This window comes from Anomaloglossus baeobatrachus, chromosome 4 (genome assembly GCF_048569485.1).
Source record: "Anomaloglossus baeobatrachus isolate aAnoBae1 chromosome 4, aAnoBae1.hap1, whole genome shotgun sequence".
NCBI classification, from domain to species: domain Eukaryota; kingdom Metazoa; phylum Chordata; class Amphibia; order Anura; family Aromobatidae; genus Anomaloglossus; species Anomaloglossus baeobatrachus.
In genome coordinates, this window is record NC_134356.1 from 161,386,648 (window position 1) to 161,411,108 (window position 24,461).

Sequence of the window (24,461 nt, forward strand, 5' to 3'; positions counted from 1 at the left end):
GAAGCTGAAATTTTTGCCCATTCTTCTATGAAAACTAGCTCTTGCTCAGTGAAATTGGATGCAGAGCGTCTGTAAACAGCAATTTTAAAGTCTTACCACAGATTCTTAATGGAATTTAGGTCTGGACTGTGGCTGGGCCATTCAAACACATGAATATGCTTTGATCTAAACCATTACATTGTAGCTCTGGCGGTATGTTTAGGGCCGTTGCCCTTATTGAAGGGGAATCTGTACCCCAGTCTCAAGTCTTATGCAGCCAGTAATAGGTGTTCCTTCAGGATTGCCCTGTATTTAGCTCCATCCATCTTCCTATCAACTCTGACCAGCTTCCTAGTCTTTGCTGAAGAAAAGCATCTTCACAGTATGATGCTGCCACAACCATGTGTGATTGTGGGGGTGATGCTTTCAGGATGATGTGCAGTATTAGTTTTCTGCCACAAATAGCATTTTGCATTTACCTGATAAAATGCTACTTTGATCTAATCTGACCAGAGCACTTTCTTCCACATGCTAGCTGTGTCCCTTACATGGCTTTTTAATAACTGCAAGCAGGATTTCGTATAGTTTACTTTCTAAAAATGTCATTCTTCATGCCACTCTTACATAAATGCCAGATTTGTAAAGTATACGACTAAGTTATTCTGTGGACAGAGTCTCACACCTGAACTGTGGATCTCTGCATCTTCTGCAGAGTGACCATGGGCCTCTTCTCTGATTTTCTAATTGTTGCCCTTCTTGCTTGGGATGTCAGTTTAGGTGAGCGGCCATATCTTGGTAGGTTTGCAGTTGTGCCATACTCTTTCCATTTTTTTTATGATGGATAGAACAGTGCTCAGAACTTGGGCTACTTTTTTTTACCCTGCTTTACTGTTCTCCAGAACTTTATCCCTGATCTGTCAGGTGTGCTCTTTGATTTTCATGATGCTGTTTGACCCCTGAGGCTGAGCACAAAGGGTGAGAAAAACGGAGCGAATGGAATGCAATAAAAAAAAAGAAAAATCGCATTCCACCCGGTCTCATGTTACTGTATGGGTCCGCTTCCATGAGTGTTTTTTTTTCTCAGCCCTAATAGGTCTCCAAATCCGATTTGTTTTCATTCGCACCCACAGGAGTGCAGTGCGATATACGCATCAGCTAATAATGGAGGAGATGGGCCTGTCCTCCACGGCTGTGCTAGGTTTGCAGGCTCGCATCATGTTGGTAATGGCTGCTTCTTTTTCTGTGATGATTTTTGAATCTACGTGAGCTATCTTTTTATTCAACTCAATGTAGGGACTAGCACAGAGTCCTCAAATACATGGCCCGCGGGCCGCATGCGGCCCCCGATGCTGCTTGCTGCGGCCCACAGACCCTGTGACGATTGCAGCTCTATGCCGCAGGTTAGCGCTGGCAGGACTTTACTGCAATTGAATCATTGCTGCTCTGAGGAGATGGCTGCACTATACCAATGGCTGCTCCCCGCCAATCAGATGCAAGGAAGTGACGTCGCTGTATGACGTCACCTCCTTGCATCTGAGTGGCCGGCGGTAGCCATTGGTATAACGCAGACAGCTCCTCAGCGTGGCACCGCAAATGATTCAATTGTAGTAAATTCCTGCCGGCACCTGTCCCGGTCAGAGAGCTGCGATAGTCACAGGATGAGCCCAATACTACAGGGCACAATACCACAAGGATGGGCACAATACTACAGGGCACAATACCACAAGGATGAGCACAATACTACAGGGCACAATACCACAAGAATGAGCACAATACTACAGGGCACAATACCACAAGAATGAGCACAATACTACAGGGCACAATACCACAAGGATGAGCACAATACTACAGGGCACAATACTACAGGACACAAAAATGGGCGCAATACTGCAGAGCACAATACTGCAGGGCACAAGGATGAGCACAATACTACAGGGCACAATACAACAAGGATAAGCACAATAATACAGGGCACAATACTACAGGACACAAGGATGAACACAATACTGCAGAGCACAATACTACAGGACAGAAGAATGGGCACAATACTGCAGGGCACAAGGATGGGCCCAATACTGCAGGGCACAATACTGCAGGGCACAAGGATGAGCACAATACTGCAGGGCACAAGGATGAGCACAATACTGCAGGGCACAAGGATGAGCACAATACTGCACGGCACAATACCGCAGGGCACCAGGATGGGCATAATACTACTGGGCACAATACTACAAGGATGGGCACAATACTACTGGGCACAATACCACAAGGATGGGCACAATACTACAAGAATGGGCACAATACCACAAGGATGGACACAATACTACTGGGCACAAAACTACAAGGATGGGCACAATACTACTGGGCACAATACTACAAGAATGGACACAATACTACTGGGCACAATACTACAAGGATGGGCACAATACTACAAGGATGAGCACAATACTACAAGGATGGGCACAATACTACTGGCACAATATTACAAGGATGGGCACAATACTAAGGATGGGCACAATGCTACAAGGATGGGCACAATACTACAAGGATGGGCACAATACTACAATGATGGGCACAATATTACAAGAATGGGCACAATACTACAAGGATGCGCACAATACTACAAGGATGAGCACAATAGTACTGGGCACAATATTACAAGGAATGGCACAATACTAAGGATGGGCACAATACCACAAGGATGGACACAATACCACAAGGATGGACACAAGACCACAAGGATGGACACAATACTACAAGGATGAGTACAATACTACAGGGATGAGCACAATACTACTGGGCACAATATTACAAGGATGAGCAAAATACTACTAAGCACAAGACTATAAGGATGGGCACAGTATTATAAGGATAAGTACAATATCAGAAGGATGAGCACAGAACTACAGGGCAGAATACTACAAGGATGGGCATAATGCTACAGGGCACAATACCACAAGGATGAGCACAATACTACTGGGTACAATACTAGAGGGCACAAGGATGGACACAATACTACTGGGCACAATACCACAAGAATGGGCACAATATTAAAAGGATGGGCACAATATTAAAAGGATGGGCACAATACCACATGGTTGAGCACGATACTACAGGGCACACAGATGGGGACATTACTACAATATGTTGGCTAAGATTACTATAGGATGCTGCTAAATATAAAATAATATTACAAGAAGGTGATAAAATTCAAAAGGTTACCCGCGGCCACCGCTGGATTCAGCGGTGGCCGCGAGTTACATGACTGACAGCAGCTGATCGTGCTACTCATCTCATTAGCTGCGTGGAGGTGACCGGAGCGGCGGTGTCTTCTGCTGCTCCTGTCACCTCCATGGAGCAGAGCTGGACGCGACGCTGGAGGTCCGTGGATTACGCCGGACATGGAGGGTTTGTCGGGGTTAATAAATTGGTAATGAGGGAATTTGTTTGTGTTTTTTATTTCTAATAAAGGATTTTTCGGGTGTGTGTGTTTTTTTTACTGTAATTTACAGATTAATCATGGAAGGAATCTCAGGGAGACGCCTGACATGATTAATCTAGGACTTATTGGCAGCTATGGGCTGCCAATAACTCCTTATTACCCCGATTTGCCAACGCACCAGGGTAAATCGGGAAGAGCCGGGTACAGCCCCAGAACTGTCGCATACAATGTATGCGTCAATTCTGGGCGGCTGCTGACTGATATTGTTAGGGTGGGGGGCTCCCCATAACGTGGGGCTCCCCATCCTGAGAATACCAGCCTTCAGCCGTATGGCTTTATCTGGCTGGTATTAAAATGGGGGGGGACCGCACGCCGGTTTTTTTAATTATTTATTTATTTATTTCACTGCACAGTATAGACACGCCCACCGGCTGCTGTGATTGGGTGCAGTGAGACAGCTGTCACTCAGCGTGGGGGGCGTGTGTGACTGCAACCAATCACAGGCGCCGGTGGGCGGGGAAAGCAGGGAATACGAGATTGATTAATGGGCGGCCGGCTTTTTCAAAATAGTAAAAGCCGCCGGAGTTATTATAACAGCTGAGCAGCGCCGCACCGGAGATCGGGGAACGGTAAGTATGAGAGAGGGGGGGGAACTGACCGACAGACAGCTTGAGGGACAGATAAGACAGAGAGACCGACCGACAGACATAGAGACCGACCGACGGACTGAGGGAGAGAACGAAACAGAAAAAGAAAAAAGACCGACATCACATGAAAAAAGCACAAAACGTACAGGGAGCAAACAGAGATGCGTCCGTGTCACTCGGACGTGCGCACAGACCCATTGACTTTCATTGGGTCCGTGCTGCGTGTTGCGTGCAGAAAACGGACATGCTGGCGTGAGACACGGACCAAAAAATGCATCACGGAGACGGACTCACGGACATAACCAAAAATGCAATTGTAACCGCTGAGATATAGTAACATTGGTGCACGTTTGGCCGTGTCTCCAGTATACACGGAAACGGACCAAACACGCACGTGTTTCACGGATGTGTGTTTCAGGCCTTATGCAGGATGCAACCGGGCCCTTTAGTGTTGGTTGAGAGAATTGGAGTGTCTGACCTGTGGGGTGCACTTATCTAGTGCCAGGCAGCCTGCCTGATCTAATAGAATGGGCATCATAAATAGGCTGAACACCAGACACTGTACATCACATGTACCTGTGTGACTGGTGTCCTATACAAGCCTTATCTGTGTGAATGTATAATACTAGCAACCACCTCCTCCATGAATTAACAGGTTGTGAGTGGTTGTTTCTTCAGTATTTTGCACGTTGGCTGCCCCCACCTTTATTATGAGGACCTGCTGCATCTTGCTAGTGCATTGGTAATCTAGTCTTATTGGTAATGGCTGCTTCTTTTTCTGTGATGCTACCTAAAAAAAAACCAAAACGACTTACAGAATAAGTGGAACCCCTCCAAATCCTAAATGAAACAGAATGATAGAATGCTGAAAAGTGAAATACACAAACGGGAGGGGAAAAAAAGGGATAACTCCGCAAGATTATCCTAAACTGAGCAGCTGGAGCTCCAAACAGTCATCATTCTTGGCATATAGCCAGCACTGAACTCATGTGCATAGCAAGCATAAATAGTTCCTCCCAAGATGTGATAGGGCAAACAAAATGAGGCAGTGAACACACCTGAATAGAAAAAAATAAAAATAAAGGAAAGGAAAGACAAGAGAACTAACATCAGTTGGACCATGTCAAAACAGAATGTGGTCCAACAGAGAGAGAAACTGACCACACAACCAGAGGTCACCAGATCGAGCCCTGGAGTCGAGCTATGACACCAGCTCAGCATGTGTGCAAAGCAGGTTGTCAGTCAAGATGCAGCCAAAGTGATTATAATGACAGATAACTGCCCTCTGCTTCATCCCAACAAATGGGAGTGTGCAAATTGAGACTTTATGTTTGACTTGATTTCGTACTAATGTATGATTTCACCATTTTAATTTTTGCCTCATGTAGCAGAGAAAGCTAGAATCAGCCCTCTGTTTTACCTATTAATTTCTTCACTGCCTTAGATAACATGGCATTTAAATATTATCCTACTACTGCCCTTGCCCACCCACACCACAGATGTTATTATTAACCCCATTGCCACTGTACACCACAACAAACATCCCAGAACAAAGCCTGGCCTCAATAGGAAAGAATATGGAGGCCTGCCGCATCCTGCAGTACATTAGGCCTGTGACCAGATATTGATAAGTATGCCTGCATTTTGTCTTTTATGTTCTTTCCAGTAAATCACAACAGATATTACCATTAAACCAATTCACTGAACTTGCCTACCAGGGAGGGTATTATTATTATATTATTATTATTATTGACAGCCCTAAATCAGCAAAGGATATAGATTGCTAAGTCCAAAATAGGCATGCCGGTATTTTATTAATTCAAATTAGTTTATAATTCAGGCTTTATTTATATATTACTGTTAAAAGTTAATGGGTTAAACCAGAACTTAAGTATTCATAGCCAATCCTTCTCATTGACCATTAATATAAGATCAGTGTAAGTCCAGCACTCCATTTTACATTGTTTACCTGCAGTGCTGTAATTTTTTAGGTGTTGTGCTTGGTATTGGACAATATGTCATCATTGGATGATGTCTGTGAGTCCAACCTATGGGACTGCCACTGATCTAAGGAATAAAGAGGTCACTTGGCTGCTTTAGCATTATACTGTCTTCATTGTCGTAGAGCAGGCGTCCGGCACTATCCTGTCCTCCCACAGCCATCGATATATCGATATGCTTCTCTCCCTTCTCCTTCTAGGGCCCGCTGCACGCTGGACAAGTCCTCAGGCAATGCGCTTAAAGGCGCGTGACTGCCCTCCTCTTAAAGGGCCGGTGCACCATTTACCGGAAGTGCCTCTCAGCCTATAGCTGGCATCCTTTCACTAGGGGAGGTGCCTGCACAACACATTTAGTCAGTATTTCCCATCTGCTAGCTAGATATCGGGTCCTGTGCTCCTGTCCTGTTACCTATACCTGTCTGCGCCTTCCTATACCTGTCTGACCCAGCCATGCCCACCGTTTCTGTCTGCACCCAGCTGTCCTGGCTGCACCTTTCTGCACTAGAGATTCCGACTGTTTGTACCTGAACCTGTCACTGTCCAGGGGGTCAGCTGCCACAGTCCCAGACACTACCCTGACAGTGGCACTTGGCATCTACCCTGGTGTTCCCTTAGTCAAGCCCCTCCCACATCAGGGTAAGCCCAGGTTCCCTGTGGTCCAGTGGGTCCACTCCTACTCCCGTCTGCCAACTAGACACCGGCGACCATTACAATAGTTCTTTCTCTGCTCAGGGGCCCTTTATTTTCAAAATCAATATGGGGAGCTTGTTGAGATTCACACAATCATTAAAGTGGTTATTTGGCCCTAAGGCTACTTTCACACTTCCGGTTTGAGCCCTGCGGCTCAATCCGGCTGTGAAAACTATGCAACGGATGCGGTGAAAACACCGCATCCTTTGCATAAGTTTTTACATGCGGCCGGTCCGGTTTTTTCCGGTTGCGGCATGCTACTGAGCATGCGCAGTGGAAAATACCGCATGCGGCGACCGGATGCGGTTTTTTCCGCATCGCGCCGCATCCGGCCTCCATAGGGATGCATTGAAAAATGCGCCGCAGCGGCCGGATGCGGCGCGATGCGGTGTTTTTTACCGGAGCAAAAAACGTTGCAGGGTACGTTCGATCCGGCCGCCGCATCGGCTAAATCTGCCGCATGCGGCAAAAACCGGACCAAACGCAAGCCCCTACGGCACAATGCGGCACTAATGTAAGTCAATGCAAAAAAAAACGCAATCGGCGTTACAAAAGCCGGTTGCGGTTTTTCTGCAGAACGCCGTATTGTGCCGCAGAGCAAAAATCCGGATGTGTGAAAGTACCCTAAGAGAATCCTTTCAGGCATCTTGGATGTTTTATAAATAACACAAATAAAGCATAAACACTTCCTGTGGTGATCCGCATGGATCTAGTAGAGTTGAGAGATGGTTTGCCGGCTAAGGCTATGTTCACACATCAGTTTTTTGGCATCAGGCACAATCCAGCGTGTGCCTGATGCAACGGATCCGGCGCAGAATATGCAACAACGGATACACCGGTTCCTTTTTTTGACGGATCCGGTATACCGGATCCGTCAAAAAACTGATCCGGCGCATCTGTTTTTGCATCCGTTTCATCCATTTTTTTTTGCTGGATCTGTTTTTTACAATAAATTGGAGCATGCTCAGTTTAAAAAAACGGCGGCCGCATCCTTTTTTTGCTGCATCGCGCCGGATCCGGCGTCCATAGGCTTCCATTGTAAATAACGCCGGATCCGGCGCGATACGGTTTTTTTTCAGAGACAAAAAACGTTCAATGAGACGTTCCATCTGGCCTCCACATTGAGTAATTACGCCGGATCCGTCAAAAACGGATGCAACGCAAGGTCATCAGGCACAATCCGGCACTAACACAAATCAATGGGGATAAAACTGATCCGGCGCCAGATCCGTTTTTTTCCGGATTGTGCGTGATGGAAAAAAATTGATGTGTGAATGTAGCCTAATGCCCATGAATGGCTTAAGCAGTCAGATGATAATACACCGTCTTGGGATCAGACACCCTCATTATTATGCCCTCATTCACTAAGATGGAAACACTTTTTTAATTACAATTTCCAATTCTTCTAGAACATCTTGGGAAATCCTGCTAAAAGGAGAGATCTCCCAAAAGAGTTTTTAAATCTTACTGGCACAACCAAACAGGCCAAAAGCTAGTGATCAAACGACATTGGCTGGTCACATTATAATGATGATCTGTGGGATAAGTCACTCAAATGACATTGGTGGCGGTCCAGCACACAGCAGAATAGGTTCTGCATTAATCATTCGGGGCTACTACACATTGAATGGGCTTGTACGTTGCATCGCTATTTAAAATCTTTACATACTACGACCACCGAAGCAAATAACAGCTGATTGGTGGGGGTGCTGGATATTAGAACCCCACCGATCTTAAATTCATTGTCTATCCTGTGGATAGGTCATCAATATGATGTTACCAGACAACTCCTTTAAGACAGTAACTTTTACCCTAGCATCTTGAAGAGGTTGGAACCAAGGGGTAGAGAACGATTGTAACTTTTTAGGCTATGTGCCCACAGTGCGTTTTTGCGCGTATTTCGGGTGCGTTTTTGGCCTCAAAAATGCATGACTTTGCTTCCTCAGCAAAGTCTATGAGTTTTCATTTTTGCTGTCCGCACACAACTGTTTTTTTAAGCTGCGTTTTTGAGCTTGAAAAAAAAAAAATGGACATGTCAATTCTTTCCTGCGTTTTTCTGCGTTTTCCGCCCATGCAATGCATTGGAAAAACGCAGCAAAACGCAGAGATCAAAAACGCAGCAAAACGCAGCCAAAAACGCACCAAATCGCGGTAAAAACGCATGCTTTTTTTATGCGTTTTTTCGACGCAGGTGCGTTTGTGCGTTTTTAGCGGCCAAAAACGCACAAAAACGCAGCGTCAAAAAAACGCAGCGTGCGCACATAGCCCTATAAGGGTTGCATCTGTGGCTGAAATTTCTGGTGGGGCTTAACTTCTCTGGGATACCAACCGTTCAATACGGCTAGTATGCCTTTTTAACACACTAGGTCACAAGAGGTTAACCAACAAAGCAATGAAGAGAAATCTATCCCAGTAACATTACAACACAAAATATTATGTTTAGAATCATTATGTATTTTACATATACGATTTAAGTAGCATGTTTGCTGTTTGCAGAAAGGCCAGAGACTGGATGAGGGTATGAAAATGGCTAGAGTGCCTTCTAACAGTTCCAAAGGGAAGGAGTCACATTTTTCTTAAAACAATCCATAACTTTTGTGACCTCTGATGTTCCTCTGCTCTAAAGCTCTGATGTTCACCTGGTGCAGGCACTAAAAAAGAAGACCTGCAATGTAGTAGAATAACAACAGACAAAAAACACTTTCTATGTCTGACAGTTAAAGTGCTCATTTTTCAAGGTATAAAATTCTGTGAGGCACATGTGGTGTAAACATGCTCACTGCACTCCTAGATAAATTCATTTAGTTTGTAAAATGCTGTTAACCTATGGGGAGTCTGCTTTTTTAGGATGTAAGGGGCTCTGTCAGTGTGATATGGCACCATCACAATCACCAGCAAAATTTGCACCCGAATATGGCCCTCTTTCTCTTCTGAGCTTTGCACTATTGGCGCACTCAGGAGAAATTGTGTCAAATAAACATTTTATTGGAACAAAATGGGAATTTTTCATTTACTTAGCCCAATGTTATACAATTTTGTGAATCACCTGTGAGTTAAACATGTTCACTAAATCCCTAGATCAATTCCTTGAGGGGTGTAGTTTCCAGAATGATTGCATTTGTTCGGGTTTCTGCAGTTTTGGCATATCAGGGGATTTTAAAATTTGACATGCCCTCTGCAATCTATTCTGGCCAAAATGGCGCTCAAAAATTCTAACAGCGCTCCTTCCCTTCCGCGCCCTGCCCAAACAGTATTTTCCACCTCATATGGGGTATCGGTGTACTCAAGAGAAATTGCACAGCAAATTGTATGGTCCATTTTCTCCTCTTACCCTTGTGAAAATCAAAAACTTTTGGCTAAAAAAAACATTTTTGTGAAAAAAGTCTTTTCTCGTTTCCATGGTTCAATGAGATAAAATTCTGTGAAACACCTGTGGTTTCAAGGTGCCCACCACAACTCTAAATAGGTTCCCTGAGGTGTCGTTTCCAAAATGGGGACAACATTGTGTGCGACATCTCCTAAATACACCTGTAAGATATTAACAGCAGCCTTTAAGTGGTAAAAGTACACTGCAAAGAGTGCTTGCTTTAGTTATAGGCAGATGCCGGCTATGTAACACAGCTACTGAGCCGCTTCATACATTGCTTATGCACCCATGACAAAAATGTATGTCATAGATGACTAATAGGTGAAATAAAGAACGTGCATACATAGGCTTCAATTAATCAAACTGATTTCTGGCATAAATGTCTTTGAAAAGTCGTAATATTTTTGCACAACACGGAGTTGAACAAAAGTTTTGCTACAAAATGGGTGAAGCTGAAACGACGGGAGAACAATGCCTTACTCGTCTAATTCATGATGTGCATTTCCCTTGCCAGAAAACTTACTCCAGTCAAGGACCGTAGAAAAATTCCTACCGTGACAGACATCACACATTATGAGGCATGCACCTCTTAAAGGGACTCCGTCCATACAGAACGACTGTTCAAACCAGCGGTTGGTGCATCTTGGCGGGGCCAATCCTTCATTTATACCACCCCACCTGCTTGTTTTCCCTTAATATTCTCCCTACACTCTTCTTTGATTGACAGAAGGGAGAAGAGAAATTGAAAATAAGCAGTTGTTGTGGTATATTTAAATGATTGCTTGCACCATGATGCATCGAGTGCCATTACTTGTGTTGAACAGTAATTCTGAGTCCATTTAAATGAATCAGGAGCATCTGACTCCAACACTCACCCTCATCAAGACCGAGGAGAAGATCATCAGGGCCATAGCGTTAAAGGGAAGGTGTCGTCAAAAAAAAAAAAAATTCAATAACTGAAAAAAATGTAAAGTTTTAATGTTTTATTTAATTATTATAATTTGTTTTTAATTGAGCAAAATATTTACATTTTTTTTTTAAAGTTTGATATTTTCTACTCAAACACTAGGGGGAGCAGCTGTTGAAATCCTACTGTAGAAATAGCTCACATTACAACTGCAGTAAAATTGGGCAGAATCTGCTCTCCTGTGTGTGATGTAACCTCCCCTGCCAATCTGGGTGTTTCCAAAAGGATAAGAGAAGATGAAGTTTAGGATCACAGTGAAGAGCCATTTTGTTGGTGATCGCAAAGTGATCATAATATGTCTACAGTGTCACTGATAGCTTGCATAGTGCGCCACTGTATCCTGCGCCCCAGTGTATACCATGTCCCACTGTATCCCACTCCCCACTGTATACACTGTATACCATGTCCCACTGTATCCTGTGCCCCACTGTATACCGCGCCCCACTGCATACTGTTGTGAATGTTGTCTGTGTGGGTGCTCTTTTGGAGCTCCCACTGGTGGCCAGGAATGGTAGTGAAGCTGAGTCTTAAGGGGGCTTTACACGCTATGACATCGCTAACAATTGCTAGTAATATCGAGCGTGAAAGCACCCGCCCCCGTCGTGTGTGCGATATCGTGTGAGCGCTGCCGTAGCGAACATTATCGCTACGGCAGTGTCACACGCACTTACCTGGTCGGCGGCGGCGCTGTGACTGCCGAACAATACCTACCTCAAGGGGGAGGTGCATTCGGCATCACAGCGACGTCACTAAGCGGCCGGCCAATCAAAACGGAGGGGCGGAGATGAGCGGGACATAACATCCCGCCCACCTTCTTCCTTCCATATAGCTGGTGGAGGCAGGTAAGGAGACGTTCGTCGCTCCTGCGGTGTCACACATAGCGGTGTGCTGCCGCAGGAGCGACAAACAACATCGATAAACAACCATTACTGATTTTTGGTTTTAGGACGACCTCTCCATGGTGAACAATTTTCACCACTTTTGAGGTCGCTTAAGGTTGCTGGTAAGTGTCACATGCTGCGATATCGTTAATGACGCCGGATGTACGTCACTAACAACGTGACCCCGACGATAATTCATTAACGATATCGTAGCGTGTAAAGCCCCCTTTAGTCTGTGACTAAGACAGGTGTCGGCATTACCGTATTTTTCAGACTATCAGACGCACTTTCCTCCCCCCCCAAATGTTGGGGGAAAGTGGGGAGTGTGTCTTCTGGTCTGAATATAGGGCTGCGGGGAATGAGGGTGCTGCGGTGGAGCGGGTCATCGGGGGCACGAGCAGGCTGCAGCAGCGTCTGCCGTGATCACGTGGGCCCGCTCATTACATATGCACGCCCCTCCTCCCGCCTGAAACCAGTGCTGAGTCTGACAGGTGGGCGGGATGATGGGCGGGGGGTGCGCGCATAGTAATCAGCCAGCTCGCGTAATCAACCCTGGCAACTACAGCCTGGAGTGATCATGTGCGGCTGTATTCACTGCTTCCCGCGCATCATCATCAGCGGGGGGTGCAGTGAATCAGCATAACTCCCCGTTCCCCGGCAGCACCGCGATATCCTTCTGTCTGCCGGCCGCGCTGTGTGGAGAATCGCGGTGCTCACAGCGATGACATCATCGCTGTGCGCACGTGTCCACACAGCCGCGTCGGTACAAACGGGAGGACATCGCGATGCTGCGATGTGGCCGGCTCAACACACGCTGATGGCACAGATGGAGGAGGAGCAATGCTGCGTGGAGCGAGGAAAGGTGAGTGTAAACCTTTATTTATTTTTTTTTTGTGTGCCACAGGATGCAGGACATATAGCAGGATGGGGGTATATGAGCAGGATGATGGGGGTATATGAGCAGGATGATGGCATATAGCAGGATCATGGGGATATATGAGCAGGATGATGGGGATATATGAGCAGGATGATGGGGATATATGAGCAGGATGATGGGGGTATATGAGCAGGATGATGGGGGTATATGAGCAGGATAATGGGGGTATATGAGCAGGATAATGGGGGTATATGAGCAGGATGATGGGGGTATATGAGCAGGATGATGGGGGTATATGAGCAGGATGATGGGGGTATATGAGCAGGATGATGGGGGTATATGAGCAGGATGATGGGGGTATATGAGCAGGATGATGGGGGTATATGAGCAGGATGATGGGGGTATAGAGCAGGATGATGGGGGTATAGAGCAGGATGATGGGAGTATAGAGCAGGATGATGGGAGTATAGAGCAGGATGATGGGAGTATAGAGCAGGATGATGGGGGTATAGACCAGGATGATGGGGGTATATGAGCAGGATGATGGGGTATATGAGCAGGATGATGGGGGTATATGAGCAGGATGATGGCGTATATAGCAGGATGATGGCGTATATAGCAGGATAATGGCGTATATAGCAGGATGGGAGCACATACTAGGATGGCAGTATATCGAAAGATGGGGCTATACCAGGATGAAAAATGGAGGGGAGCCAGCACTGCTTATGAGTGGCATGCAACAATGAAAAAGTAAAAAGTGTAATATTCACAAATTCATTCCTACTGTAACAATACAATGAGATTTTTGGCAAATAATTGATCAATAATTTGAGCCCCCCTGCCCCATCACGGCAAATCTCTATAAGGGGGGTCCCTACACTACAGTTATAATATACATACGTACCATAAGGTCTCGTGTAATGCGCAGGACCATATGAGAACATCACCTACCTGAGAAGTGTCAGAACCGCTCCCATGCTGCAAGGGCTGACAACTGTGAGTAGAAGGGCAGTCCAGGTGCCAGTGTGTGCGGCAGAACCACACACACCAGCACAATGTCAGAACTGACCCCCACAGTGCCAGACCAGCAAACATGAGTGAAGCGCGGAACAGCCCCAGGCAGGTGGTGCTTAAGTAATAATGCCTATGGAACAGGAGGCGGTGGCTGTATGTGAACAGGCACCAACATAAATTTTGATGGCAACAAAAGGAATTTGCAAACCACACTGGGCGTGCACGGCATGGTGGCGGTCAACCACCTGACCAGTAAACGAAAAATGGAGGGGAGCCAGCACTGCTTATGAGTGGCATGCAACAATGAAAAAGTAAAAAGTGTAAAAATTATTGATCAATTATTTGCCAAAAATCTCATTGAATTGTTACAGTAGGAATGAATTTGTGAATATTACACTTTTTACTTTTTCATTGTTGCATGCCACTCATAAGCAGTGCTGGCTCCCCTCCATTTTTCGTATACCAGGATGAGGGACATATACAGTTAGGTCCAGAAATATTTGGACAGTGACACAATTTTCGCGAGTTGGGCTCTGCATGCCACCACATTGGATTTGAAATGAAACCTCTACAACAGAATTCAAGTGCAGATTGTAACGTTTAATTTGAAGGTTTGAACAAAAATATCTGATATAAATTGTAGGAATTGTACACATTTCTTTACAAACACTCCACATTTTAGGAGGTCAAAAGTAATTGGACAAATAAACCAAACCTAAACAAAATATTTTTATTTTCAATATTTTGTTGCGAATCCTTTGGAGGCAATCACTGCCTTAAGTCTGTAACCCATGGACATCACCAAACGCTGGGTTTCCTCCTTCTTAATGCTTTGCCAGGCCTTTACAGCCGCAGCCTTCAGGTCTTGCTTGTTTGTGGGTCTTTCCGTCTTAAGTCTGGATTTGAGCAAGTGAAATGCATGCTCAATTGGGTTAAGATCTGGTGACTGACTTGGCCATTGCAGAATGTTCCACTTTTTTGCACTCATGAACTCCTGGGTAGCTTTGGCTGTATGCTTGGGGTCATTGTCCATCAGTACTATGAAGCGCCGTCCGATCAACTTTGCGGCATTTGGCTGAATCTGGGCTGAAAGTATATCCCGGTACACTTCAGAATTCATCCGGCTACTCTTGTCTGCTGTTATGTCATCAATAAACACAAGTGACCCAGTGCCATTGAAAGCCATGCATGCCCATGCCATCACGTTGCCTCCACCATGTTTTACAGAGGATGTGGTGTGCCTTGGATCATGTGCCGTTCCCTTTCTTCTCCAAACTTTTTTCTTCCCATCATTCTGGTACAGGTTGATCTTTGTCTCATCTGTCCATAGAATACTTTTCCAGAACTGAGCTGGCTTCATGAAGTGTTTTTCAGCAAATTTAACTCTGGCCTGTCTATTTTTGGAATTGATGAATGGTTTGCATCTAGATGTGAACCCTTTGTATTTACTTTCATGGAGTCTTCTCTTTACTGTTGACTTAGAGACAGATACACCTACTTCACTGAGAGTGTTCTGGACTTCAGTTGATGTTGTGAACGGGTTCTTCTTCACCAAAGAAAGTATGCGGCGATCATCCACCACTGTTGTCATCCATGGACGCCCAGGCCTTTTTGAGTTCCCAAGCTCACCAGTCAATTCCTTTTTTCTCAGAATGTACCCGACTGTTGATTTTGCCACTCCAAGCATGTCTGCTATCTCTCTGATGGATTTTTTCTTTTTTTTCAGCCTCAGGATGTTCTGCTTCACCTCAATTGAGAGTTCCTTAGACCGCATGTTGTCTGGTCACCGCAACAGCTTCCAAATGCAAAACCACACACCTGTAATCAACCCCAGACCTTTTAACTACTTCATTGATTACAGGTTAACGAGGGAGACGCCTTCAGAGTTAATTGCAGCCCTTAGAGTCCCTTGTCCAATTACTTTTGGTCCCTTGAAAAAGAGGAGGCTATGCATTACAGAGCTATGATTCCTAAACCCTTTCTCCGATTTGGATGTGAAAACTCTCATATTGCAGCTGGGAGTGTGCAATTTCAGCCCATATTATATATATAATTGTATTTCTGAACATGTTTTTGTAAACAGCTAAAATAACAAAACTTGTGTCACTGTCCAAATATTTCTGGCCCTGACTGTATATACACAAGGCAGGAAGATCATTACCAGGATGGGGTACCTTAGTAGAGAATTTGGGGACATTACCCTCATAACAGTGTCAGCAGCAGATACTCACCCCATAACAACGTGTCATGACCACATTTTTTTGCTTAAAATTTTATTTCCCTATTTTCCTTCTCTAAAACCAAAGTGCGTCTTATGGTACGGTGCGTCTTAGAGTCCGAAAAATACGGTAATTGGGAATTAAGTTATATTGCAGACAAGCCTGATGTATATAGGAGAGCACTTTTTGCCTTGCTGGCACCGGTGATAGTTGAATTTTCCTCAGTCTCTGAACCTGGCTTGGAGTTTTGTCCTTATCTGTTTTCCTGTGCAAGACCTCTGCAGATAAGTTTGCAAGCTTTTGCTTCGCTTCCTGGTTTACATCTTAGGGTGTTTGTTTTTCTTTTTGTTTTGTTTGGAATCTGTTTTCTTGCAGGTGATTTGCTTTTCTAGTTTGGTGACCATGGGGGTTCCCCCTTTGCTAGCTCTTCTGCAAGAAAAAGGAAGATTCTCCCTGTCAAACTTGATTATTTGCTTTTCTATATTTTTGGGTTCTTTTTGGTATTTTGGTCTCCCATTATTTACAAGAGTACCTGATATAGTGGAGGTGAGGTCGTTTGACCTCCAGGGTCATTTTTACTATCACGAGATTGGTATTTTTCTGCATGGTGTTGTACTAACCGCAATCAGTTTCCTTTTCTTTCCTTTGTATCTAGAGAGTCGGGCTTCGCCTGTGCTAAATCTATTTTTCCTGTGTATCGTGTTTTCCTACTTCACCGTAATCTTTATATGTCGGGGGCTGGCAATTCCTTTGGGGACTTCTCTGAGGCAAGGTAGATTTCCTCATTTCTATCTGTGAGGTGTAGCTAGATTCTCCGGCTGTGACGTGGCGTCTAGGTGTTTAGGAACGCTCCACGGCTACTTCTAGTGTGGTCTAATAGTTAGGGGATTGCAGTCAGCTCAGGTTCCAACTACTCTTGTTTTTCTTGGTGTTTTGCTACTAATGGGATTTTTTTGTAATCTTCCATGGTTACCAGATCATAACAGTATACCATGTCCCACAATATACCATGTCCCACTGTATACTATGTCCCACTGTATATCGTGCCCCATATACTGTGCTACCAGCCGGGATCGAAGCTCGGAGGTGACATGAGGCGAGGAGGAGTGATCTGCAGCCTGAGCGGCACTGCACTACAGCTGTCACGCCGCAATCGCCGCTCCTAGCCGCATGCACTCACCTCAGACCTTCGTCCCGGCAGCCTGTCCTGTCAGCCTGGTGTCTTGGCTGTTCCTCCTGTCAGCAGTCAGAGCACAGAGAAGTGAGGAGGAGCTGTCGGGAGTAGGAGGCCGAGGTGAGTACACGTGGGGGAGGGGGGGTGAGTGGCAGAGTGGTGGGGGTGAGCAGCAGGGGGGGGGGTGAGTGGAGGGTGAGCAGCAGGGTGGGGAGCAGCATGCCAGCATTTGTTACAGTGCAATCACTGCTGCCTGGAGCAGGTGACAGGGCGAAAGTGAAGCACAGAATACGCTGTGGGCTCCCCAAAGATGGCGGCAATCTCCTCCCTCTGCTGTGATCTGGACAGCCCAGGTTGCACATCCAGGTCACAGCTGGGAGCTCTCAGTGTTAAGTATAGGGTCGGAGCCCGTCTATCAGATCCAATGCACAGGGAGCTGCCATATATGAGGTGAGTAACTGTCATTACCCCAAGATGGCAGCCCCCAGTGTTTCAGTAAAAATAGAATTACATAAAAACTAAACAAACAATGAATTTAATTTTGTATTAAAAATAATTGTTTCCATAATCACTATTATTAATACAAAATAATAAAACACGACACCTTAGCTTTAATCCATTTCACACTGATCTCACATGGATATTAGGACAATAAAACTTTCACACCACTAATCTAAGCTAATTAAGGATTCACTCTCTAAAGGTGGTGTCACACACAGCGACGGCGACAATGACGTCGCTGCTAAGTCACCATTTTCTGTGACGTAGCAGCGACGTCCCGTCGCTGTCGCTGTGTGTGACATCCAGCAACGACCTGACCCCTGCTGTGAGGTCGCCGGTCGTTGCTGAATGTCCTGATTAATTTTTTGGACGTTGCTCTCCCGCTGTGAAGCACACAGAGAGAGCGACGAACTGAAGCGAGCAGGGAGCAGGAAGATGGCTTCTGGCAGCCTGCGGTAAGCTGTAACCAAGGTAAACATCGGGTAACCAAGTGAAGTGCTTCGCTGGCGGCACGGTGGTTAGCACTGCAGTCTTGTCTTACAGCGCTGGGGTCCTGGGTTCAAATCCTACCAAAGACACTATCTGCAAGGAGTTTGTATATTCTCCTCGTGTTTGCGTGGGTTTCCTCCGGGTTCTCCGGTTTCCTCCCACACTCCAAAAACATACAGATAGGGACTCTAGATTGTGAGCCCCAATGGGGACAGTATTGCCAATGTATGTAAAGCGCTGTGGAATTAATAGCGCTATATAAATTAATAAAATTATTATTATTATTACTACCCGATATTTACCTTAGTTACTAGCGTCCGACGATCTCAGGCTGCCAGTGCCGGCTCCCTGCTCCCTGCACGCGTAGCCAGAGTACACATCAGGTAAATAAGCAAAGGTTTGCTTATTAACCCGATGTGTTCTCTGGCTAGGAGTGCAGGGAGCCAGTGCTAAGCGGTGTGCGCTGGTAACCAAGGTAAATATCGGGTAAACAGCGAAGGGCTTTGCTTGGTTACCCAATATTTACCTTAGTTACCAAGCGCAGCATCGCTTCCGCACATCGCTGGGGGCTGGTCACTGGTCGCTGGTGAGATCTGCCTGTTTGACAGGTCACCAGCGACCATGTAACGATGCAGCAGCGATACTGATAAGGTCAGGTTGTTGTCGTGATCGCTGCTGCGTCGCTGCGTGTGACCCTAGCTTAAGCTCAGTGTTTAATTAAATGTTCTTTTATTATGCCATGCCTATGCTCTGTTTATATATTTGTGTTTCTTCAGATATTTTGTTATACCATATAAAGAGGAGGGAGGAGGAAACACTGGCACCATTCAGCGAGCTAACCGCTCAATCCTCTGATTCCAGGCTTATACACGCATTATAAGGCAAAAAATTCCATTGCATACTGGACATGGTGCTCATTCCAATAGGCCACAATTCACAAAGTCCAAGAAGGAGAGACGTAAGGCATTCACCAGATATGCGGTAAAAAAAGCTGTTTATTCGACCATCAGGTCAGGGGGAAAGGCGTGGGGAGGTGGGAACACACAATCTGGGATTGTGTGTTCCCACCTCCCCATGCCTTTCCCCCTGACCTGATGGTCGAATAAACAGCTTTTTTTACCGCATATCTGGTGAGTGCCTTCCGTCTCTCCTTCTTGGATTTTGTTATACCATGCCTGATGAGGAGACCTGAGAAGTCTGGAAAGCTTGCTTTGTAACATCATTTATTTTAGTTAGCCATTTAAAAGGTATCACAACTACAAGATTATAATTTTGTCTCTCCTACTGAGAGCAATCAACCTACTTTACACTTAAACCTCATTTAGTCAGGATCAACAAGCACCAATCAAATAATTATATAGTCAGACAGCGCTCGCTTACTAGCCTGTCTACACAAGCCGACAAAAAAAAGATGGGAATAGAGTGAACATTAGGAACACGCCATATTGTCTGCAGCATACTCCCTGTGCTTCCAACAGTCACTTTTATACATGCATGAATTTTGTGATCACCCTTTCTACAAGTTCTGCTTGTTGTTGGGTGACTGTCCCGCTGTGTGCACCACCTCATGAGAGACAAGCATTTATTCGCTCAGCTGAATGGGCCTTTATTTACATGATATGATTTCACATTCATATGTGCGGCCTCTGCATAGGGCACCACCCTAATACTGTGGCCATCTCTAGTGAATTCCTTGGTGAAGTGCCCACAGTGGCAAACTTCGGCACTCCTCCCAACTACCTCTGGAGGACGTCATGATTGGCACCAACTCTAAGGAGCCCTTTACACACTACGACATCGCAGGTGCAACGTTGGTGGGGTCAAATCGAAAGTGACGCACATCCGGCGTCGCTGTCGACATCGTAGCGTGTGAAGCATTTTTGATACATTTACGATCGCAAAAGCGTCGTAATCGTATCATCGGTGTAGCGTCGGTCATTTCAATGATTTGGGAAAGACCGATGTTACGATGTTGTTCCTCGTTCCTGCGGCAGCACACATCGCTGTGTGTGAAGCCGCAGGAGCGAGGAACATCTCCTACCTGCGTCCCGGCCGACAATGCGGAAGGAAGGAGGTGGGCGGGATGTTTACATCCCGCTCATCTCCGCCCCTCCGCTTCTATTGGCCGCCTGCCGTGTGACGTCACTATGACGCCGCACGACCCGCCCCCTTAGGAAGGAGGCGGTTTGCCGGCCAGAGCGATGTCGCAGGGCAGGTGAGTGCATGTGAAGCTGCCGTAGCGATAATGTTCGCTACAGCAGCTATCACCATGATATCGCAGCTGCGACGGGGGCGGGGACTATCGCGCTCGGCATCGCAAGCATCGGCTTGCGATGTCGTAGTGTGAAAAGGGCCCCTAACACTACCCAGCACCACTGTCCAATATATACTAGTCTCTAGTTACTTGCTTAGTGAATTGCATATTGGTTCTCTATATACCGACCATTTTACTGTATTAGGAAAAGCACCCTAATATATACTCACTCCACTTCCTCAAGGAAAAATACGTGCTATAAATGTCCATAAAATATATACTTTATTACATGATTAAAAAAAACATATTGACAGTATAATTTTCAAACAAGGGATCCGCACATAAGACACAATTATATCCACAACCATGTATCATGATATATTGTAGGCAATCTTTGTACATTATTGTACCTAGGATAAAGTAGAAGTCAGAGTGTTCTTAGTAGGCCTAAGACACACGGCATGAAAATCGGAGTGAGTGGGATGCGATAAAACGTCGCATTCCACTTGGACCAATATTAACCTGTGGCAGCACCCATGAGCGATTATTTTCTCATCCCTAATCGGACCGAGAAAACAGTCGCGGCATGCTGGCAGTGTAATACGATCCTACTTTCTCTCGCACCCATTCAAGTCTATGGGGGCGAGAGAAAAATCGCACTGCACTCACAGTACACTGATGTACCGCGAGTGCAGAGCGAGAATGGCAATAGCCGGCTACGGAGGAGAGAGGGAGATAAATCCCTCTTCTCCGCAGCGCCGGCCCGCCCCTCCTCAGCTCTGGCCCTCCCCTCCTCAGAGCTGGCCCACCCCCCGCAGCTGTGGTCCAATCGCACGATCGGACATCAGTCGCAGTGACACGCACACGACACTCGGCTCCCGCTGTGCTGCCAGCGCAAGCAGAGTGTCATGCGAAGATCGCAGTAATCCCCTGTGTGGACCCGGCCGCAGATGAAGCCTTTGTCTTTTAGACTTTTAGGACTCGGATATCCACACACCTCTTACTGGGCAAGCTTCATCTACGGCCGGCGCCACACTTGTGATTGCAAAATCGTCCGATTCTCATGCCTGAGAGTAAGATGAGCTATGTTTGGGTGTGGATACGTGTGCAATGCAATTGCAATACGAGTCTGTGATTTTTCTCATGATAGTAGTCCGTGAGCAATCCGTATTCAATCCGTATGTGATCCGTTTTTTTCTCAGCAGCTATTAGTCATTACAGTCATGTACAGGAGCATTTACAGTGTTCTCTGCTACATGATAGAATCGTATTTAGAAAATCAGATGTCATCAGGATGGTTCGTGTGCCGTCCGTGTGACATCCGTTTTTTTCTCACACCCATAGACTTGCATTGGGGAGACTCGCACGATAAACTCTAGAAATCGCTGCATTCTGCAATTTTTTTCACAGTCCGATTTGGACTGAGAAAAAAAAGCAGATCGGAGATGCCTCATTAATTAACATTGGTCCGAGTGCAATGCGAGAATTTCTTGCATTGCACTTGTGCGAGCAAATCGCAAGTGTCATGCCGGCCTACTAAGAAAACTCTGACTTCTACTTTATCCTAGGTAGATAATGCACAAAGATTGCCTACAATATATCATGATACATTCCTAGGAAGTATATCCTCATATATGCCTCTTTATTAACTATTCTGGCAGCATCGTTACATGGTTTTTGTTGATTCACCAATATTGACAACCTTATTATATAATCATAAATATTAATACTAACAACATTTAGCCTGAATAGGGAACTAGTAAACAGCATTATATTTTCAGGTTGTTATTATATCTTGATGGCCTGCAAAGGTGGTAACATTTATCACACATGCTGCATATGGACGCAGCGTATAGAGTATCGGTTTTTGACTATATAGTAACAAAATTCATACTTTATATTTATTTATAAGTAATTGGAATTTAAAGAGATATGAGGTTGTTACATTGACATAATTGCTAATTGTTGCCAATACACTGTATCATTAATTCTTATTGTTACTAGTTGTGGATATAATTGTGTCTCATCTGCGGATCCCTTGTTTGAAAATTACATTAATATCTTAGTATATCTTTTATGGACATTTATAGCACATGTTTTTCCTTGGGGAAATAGTGGAGTGGGTTGCTTTATGAAGTGCCCACAGTGGCAGCTGGCAGACCCCGGCACACCTACCTCTGGAGGACGCCATGATGGGCATCCCCCTTACCCTGTGCCCAGCACTACTGGCCAATATATACCCGTCTCTAGTGAGTTGCTTGGTGAAGTGCCCACAGTGGCAGCTGGCAGACCCCGGCACACCTACCTCTGGAGGACGCCATGATGGGCATCCCCCTTACCCTGTGCCCAGCACTACTGGCCAATATATACCCGTCTCTAGTGAGTTGCTTGGTGAAGTGCCCACAGTGGCAGCTGGCAGACCCCGGCACACCTACCTCTGGAGGACGCCATGATGGGCATCCCCCTTACCCTGTGCCCAGCACTACTGGCCAATATATACCCGTCTCTAGTGAGTTGCTTGGTGAAGTGCCCACAGTGGCAGCTGGCAGACCCCGGCACTCCTCACACCTACCTCTGGAGGACGCCATGATGGGCTTTCCACCAGTAAGCGGCTTGTCGCTCAGCCCTGCTCGCTCTGCCCGCTCCAGCAGTTCATTGTTGGGTCGGTGGAGAACTTCATTGTGATCAATGACCGATCCGCGAGAGTGAGTGAGCGCTAGGAGCCCTGGAAGAGATTGGAAGCGGTTACTTCAGTCTGGCGGAGACAGAAATAAGCACGAGTCGCATTTCACAATGAGGTACGAAAGGGCCATTTATAGCACAGGCTGCCCAGAACAGACAAGTGACAGGACGAGACATGAAGACAACAAGCTCTCGGGACTCGGCCGCAGCTTTACCTTCTAATGCCAGAACGAGCGCGAAGTTCAGGAGCTTCATGGCTGCTCCGGGAAGGCAAAGTTCTGCAGCCCTAAGTCCTGAGAGTCGTCCCCCGCCATCCAGCCTGCATGTCCGCCGGGCGCGGCGCCTCACTGGCACTGATGATGCCGGACAGCGGCTGGTGCCTAAATATGACTGGCCACTCCCTTCTTGACTAAGACCCCAGTCACCCTCAGGACGTGGGCACGGGCAGGCACCCACAGCTCTGCCATTGCTATGTTTAGTAAGACTGCAGAGCTGACACTCTAACACTCTGCCACCTAGAAGCACCATTACCAGCCCTGAGATTTAGGGGACACCACCACCATGCAGTCACCCTCAGGACAGGGCCACGGGCAGGCACCCACAGGTCTGTCATTGCTATGTTTAGTAAGACTGCAAAGCTGACACTCTAACACTCTGCCACCTAGAAGCACCATTACCAGCCCTGAGATTTAGGGGACACCACCACCATGCAGTCACCCTCAGGACAGGGCCACGGGCAGGCACCGACAGCTCTGCCATTGCTATGTTTAGTAAGACTGCAGAGCTGGCACTCTCTAACACTCTGCCACCTAGAAGCACCATTACCAGCCCTGAGATTTAGGTGCCACTACCACAATGCAGTCACCTTCAGGACGTGGGCACTGGCAGGCACCCACAGCTCTGCCATTGCAATGTTAAGTAGAGCTGCAGAGTTGGCATCCCGTAACAGCCCGACACCTGGAAGCACCATTGCCAGCCCTGAGGTTTAGGTGTCACCACCACCATGCAGTCACCCCCAGGACATGGGCACGGGCAGGCACCCACAGGTCTTCCATTGCTATCTTAGTAAGACTGCAGAGCTGGCACTCTCTAACACTCTGCCACCTAGAAGCACCTGGGACACCCCTGTGGTAACCAGGTATCACAAAATAAGGTAACACCACAGCAACAGTTCGGGTCCTGCATGACTGTGCCAGTCAATACACACACCAGCACACCAGAACACATACATTCCAAAACCAGGGCGGGAGACTCCCATAGAATCAGGTGACAGTGCTG

General features: G+C 46.3%; 1 protein-coding gene across 1 annotated transcript in view; it reads right to left on the reverse strand.

Moving 5' to 3' along the window:
- The window catches only part of HBEGF (heparin binding EGF like growth factor), a 249,810-nt gene extending 226,281 nt beyond the window's left edge, over window positions 1-23,529 (reverse strand). Inside the window, exons 1-2 of the mRNA XM_075344570.1 lie at window positions 23,399-23,529; window positions 23,074-23,226 (exon numbers count right to left, since the gene is read on the reverse strand). Of these exons, the coding sequence (XP_075200685.1) occupies window positions 23,074-23,226; window positions 23,399-23,438 (193 nt within the window). The 5' untranslated portion in view covers window positions 23,439-23,529. The remainder of the gene's footprint in view (window positions 1-23,073; window positions 23,227-23,398) is intronic.
- Between the last annotated feature and the right edge of the window lie 932 nt (window positions 23,530-24,461).